The following is a 5,000-nucleotide window of genomic DNA, read 5'->3' on the forward strand; positions in this document are numbered from 1 at the left end:
GTGCATTTGGGTCGAAAGCCCATAGCTACCATCCCAGACTTTTCCAACTTTTAATTTCCTCTATACCCTATGCTAAAAGTGCAAATGTGCCTATTTATTTCCTGATTGAACGTTTACGTTGATTTTCACAAAGTCATTATGGAAAATTAATAAGTTAATTAATAACACAAAGAGAAATATCGCATGCATCATCAAAGTAAAATGTTTTATGATTTGAGTGTGGCTGCATAAAGTGCGAGTCTCGGAAAACCACTGGTTAATATTTCTTATTAACGATTTCAATGAAATATTGATATAACATTGCTAGCCTATATGTTGAAGGTTACTTTCAATCAGCAGTCTTCGGCTGGAGAATTTTTTCCAGTTCCTTTGCCCTCTTGATTTCTGCTTTACTCAGGTGAAATAAGCGGAATATTCTGTCACTCAGCCTGGAAAAGCGTTTGCGCAAGCGTGGAATTCGATGAGGTTTCCTCCAACTCAGACCTGAAAATAGGACGTCAAATACAACAAGGCATTAAACGGATCTGTGAGATGAAAACAACAACGGCGACGGCAACGAGAACGTCACAAATTTGCATATTCAGTGGGCAAATACAATAAAGGTTTTGCACGGCAGCCATGTTGCATGGCAGGAACAATGAAAATGTTTTGCATTAGAAGGAACATTTGCTCCCATAGGGAAAAAAATCTATTGTTCCTGCCATGCAACATGGCTGCCATGCAAAATCTCTACAGCTTCGCATATCCTGCACGTACGTTTTCCACTTTTGTCCATTTCCTTCCCTTCGTCTGCAAAACAAAACGTGAAATACCGAAATTTAAGGTTTTGTGAAATACGTCAGCACTTGAAGATAAATTTTCATTTTATCCCCTGAATTAATTAAGAGCCGTTCCGACCATTGTCATTCTTGAGGAACTACCACACCGTTGTCATAAAAGTGTAATATAAATAGTAACGAAGTGATTACAATAACGCGAATTCATAAGTTAAATTTTGAGATGACATTCTCGTTGCCGTAGCCGACGTCGTTTCTAAGTTCTCTGATAACCCATTTTACGTCTCTGAATAGATACAGGTTTATCAAGGAAGCACTAGGAAGAAACAGAGGAAATGTACCCATTGGTTGGGGCCAAACTGCAATCAACTCAACAGAATTAAGAGTTGATGTTTTAGAATATTTGAACTGCGGAACAGAATGAAATGAAAGTTGGAAAGTTCATCGCACTTAGTTGAGCAACCTCAAGTGCATCTAAACTTAAATATTTTTCGCCTACAATATTAATCTCCCCACCAAAAGCAAACATGTCAGTACCATTCTTAAAATTTCTGGTTTTATCTGCCGGGCAAGACGCGCAAATTATCAAGATTCGCAGTAATTTGGACCCAAGACCATGAAGGGAGAGGCATGGGTCTGATCTTCATTTTACGTCACAAACTGCTTTTCAAAGCAAAATTTCTTTGAAAACAGGAATGCAAAGCAGTTTGTGACGTAAAATCGAGAATAGATCCATGCCTCTCACATCACGCCTGATCACGGTTTTCGACTGTGGCTTGCACGGCACAAAAAAAAGGGACATTCTGGGTAGAAATGGTAACATATGTTTGATTTGGATGGGAAGATTTATATTAGGAACGAAAAATAAAATAATTGAGTTTTGGTGCACTTTTAAGTGCTCCTTTGATAAAAAAGAATCACTTCCTTGTTTTTTCAGCTTTTGAAAGTGTGTTTGCTTAACATCTGACTGGCAAAATTCTGAGCTTTGTTTTTTATCCAAAGGCCGTTTACTTTAAGTGTAAGTTTTGAATTTCACGGTCCGCCATTACTCACGTTCAAAACTGACCGATTGGATCTCAGAGGGTTGGATCCGAAGTGACGTCAAAGGCTCACTAGCTTACAATTTCAGCGTGTGAATGCATCTTATTATATGCAGCGAACACACGAATTACAAACGAATTGAATTCTTTTAAAAACTGCTGAGCCTTTTATTTGCTTACCTCTAAACAAAGGCATTTCATTGGCAACACTCAGGGTTGGTTGATATTCAACCCGAATGACTCCTGGTTGTGTATAGAGGTCAATGACATCTTTGGGAAGAACTTGAGTTCCAGGCATGGGCTGCAATATGGTTGAGAAAAATACTTTCTTGTGGCTTTCACTTTTCTTTTGCCAATCGTCCCAGATCTTATCGATAAATCCATGATGAAGAAAGAACTCCGGAGCGGCGGCAGAATCAAGCGAGCACATTGTACCATCGATCAAGCAGTGGACCAAATCGTGTAGGTTAACACGAACCATCAATTCGAAATCAGTGAAGTTGGCAGGCGGGATGCTCAAGACCTTTTCAACCGCTACATTGTCAGGAGGATCTCCAAAGAACATTCTGGCCAAGCATCGAGGACCTAATTCCGGTGGGCTTCCCTCAGGAAGCGGCACAATACTCCAAACATCCTCTCTAAAGGGACCTGCCTGGACGCAGCCATAGAAGCCTTCGCCATCTCCACCGAAACCGGAATCGCTGCTGTTCCATATGCTACGTGGCTCTGAAGTGCTAAATGCAGTGCCAGACACCGCACTCCAGTCCCAATAGGCTACTGTGAAACGGCAGTCAACGCGACGAAGAAGATTCTCGTACAATAGGATAAAGTATCGATGCCATGTTAAGAAGTGAGTAGACTGGTGAATGCCTGTTATCAGTACACAACAAAAATGTTATAAGGGCATGACATTTTAGAGCAGTAGTTTCGGAATTATAGGTTATCTTTGCCAATGTAGTGGAAAATTTTATGGGTGGGTGTTTTCTTGCAGTAGTGCATAATGTATTAATCGAGTGATGCCCAAATATACTTTACACAGGCAGATGTCAGGAAGGATAGATACAGTACTGTACTTTAAATTACCTCACCAAGAAAAAAAATCTCTGCCATAAATATTAGAGAATGTTAGCATTGCCATCGAGTGCGAGTACGATAACAAGTACAACTTCTCCAAGTCGTGCTCTAAGTATTTAGGTAAGTGGATAATACGAGTTCCAGTGTGAAGAAAACCACACTAATTCTTTGGCAAAATATCAGCATTTTAAGCTGCTTTTCAGACGTGAAAATCCCCCTATTATTTACCCAACACTTGAGGATTGTTAGTATATGATTATTAAAGCTTTAAATTAAATGAAACAGTTTTAAATCAAGCGCAATTTCCTTTTGACAAACTCGTACTTACCGCTTCGACTTTTCGATATAAAGTCGTCGCAGACCATCTTGCCGGGACGAGTAGACCGCGTCGGGCTGCGCAGTACGGATGCGCAATGTTCAAAATCTCAGAACTCGTACTCTCGAAGTCGCACTCGTTGTCAATGCTAACTTTCTCTATTTGCGGTAGGTTACACTCCAAAAATACTTGTTGATTTATTTGTGACACTAAAGGACAACACTTCGGTGAAGTATTAACTAAGTAAACCCATGTGCGCTTCGCGCATCAGTAGGGAGTTTAAGATCTGGGACGCGACGGTAACGAAAACGTCATTTAAAATTCCAACTTCAGGCTAATTAATCTTTTTCGTCATTATGTTGGCTTATCTAACTTCTAAAAACTAGTGTAACTTTCCAGGAACTGAATTAGGAGGTGCAGTGTTGAAGCTACGGCAGAAGATTCAAATTCGCTGTCTTGTGTTCACGTTCTCTGAAAAGCTTTAGAATTGGTAATTTCACGTCGTAGATTTGCAGAAAACGTGAAAGAAATGTACAAAAATGAAAAATGCACGCGCACAGCGTGCAAAGCTATTGTTTTTGCTCATTAAATATGCACAATTTGTGACGTTTTCGCTGCCGTCGCGTCGTAGATCTTAAACTCCCTAATAAGCTCAGATAAAGCCCTAAGCGAATGGGTTCTCGCTACGCTTGCTTGTTGGATGCTCCCTCAGTGAAGTTCCATCCTGTATAATAATTCGATTTGCGAGTAACTAAATGTAAGAACTAAAGGTAACATTATGTGGACGCCCGTTTTCTGCACAAACCAAGGCACACAAGCGGGCAATGTAATTTGTGTAAGCTTGTCACGATGGTACTTGCTTATTTGTTATTTATTTGTTTGAATTTTGGCAGCTATTCAGCTGATGTGGACCTGCTATACCCATACACTCACAAAGATAGTCCAACACCAGGAATTTCATCCCCTACTCTCTTCTCAAATAGTGTGCGGGTTTTTTAACGTCCCACAGAGAAATTATGGGCATGGAAGAAATTTGTGAGACTCGGCGTACGGTTTATAGTCCTTATCCGAGAAGACCTGAAAGTCTAACTATTTGCAAGTGTAATTACAAAGACAGCACTTTCTCCTCGGTTATTTTAAGACCCTGAGTGTTGGTGGGAGTTGAACTCACTACCTCCCGTGTTGCAGCCCGGTGCTCGACCGACTGAGCAGCTGGTGCGCGGTAAGAAAACAAAATGACTGAAAGATTTTCATTGCTCAGTACGCTATAAATTCACCCCGAGACTATCAAATCTGTTCATCATCAATCACATTTTGTAGTCTTACAAATGTAGCCAAACGCAATGAAAAGTGAAATGTGTCAGTAGTATACGCAACGATGTAGTATTCTAGTACATTTCTTTGCCATATTGTAAAAACAACAACGTCAGATATCGAAATTTTGGGTGTTATTACAACTGAACAGGAACCCTTGACTAGAAGCAAACAACTTCATTGTATTTGGGGAACGAAGTTATTACAGACCGGGTTATATATAGATTGATTTTCCCGCGAAATCAGACCTTTCCAGCCAATCACAAGTCTTGTATGTGAAATTATTCCCCATGGGATTGAAAATGGTCACTCGTGCCAGGGAGATCTTACTTTATGGACTCGTCTAAAAATAGCTTGATCTGAGAAAATGCCGTTCCATAGACCTAGTACTGGAATTGCAGGTTCAACGTTATAGGCTCCTGAAGTGATTGGGCCATTTTCGAGTTGCTGTTTGTCTCCGTTTCGAAGTGAGTCTTGGTG

At 40.3% G+C, this 5,000-nt stretch overlaps 1 protein-coding gene across 1 annotated transcript in view; it reads right to left on the bottom strand.

Moving 5' to 3' along the window:
• The window catches only part of LOC138010752 (uncharacterized), a 21,741-nt gene that overhangs the window by 28 nt on the left and 16,713 nt on the right, over positions 1 to 5,000 (bottom strand). The window contains exons 11-13 of the mRNA XM_068857726.1: positions 1,997 to 2,686; positions 757 to 789; positions 1 to 483 (exon numbers count right to left, since the gene is read on the bottom strand). The exon at positions 1 to 483 is cut by the window's left edge and continues 28 nt beyond it. Coding sequence (XP_068713827.1) covers positions 329 to 483; positions 757 to 789; positions 1,997 to 2,686 — 878 coding nt within the window. The 3' untranslated portion in view covers positions 1 to 328. The remainder of the gene's footprint in view (positions 484 to 756; positions 790 to 1,996; positions 2,687 to 5,000) is intronic.

Source organism: Montipora foliosa, chromosome 7 (assembly GCF_036669935.1).
Source record: "Montipora foliosa isolate CH-2021 chromosome 7, ASM3666993v2, whole genome shotgun sequence".
Lineage (NCBI taxonomy): Eukaryota > Metazoa > Cnidaria > Anthozoa > Scleractinia > Acroporidae > Montipora > Montipora foliosa.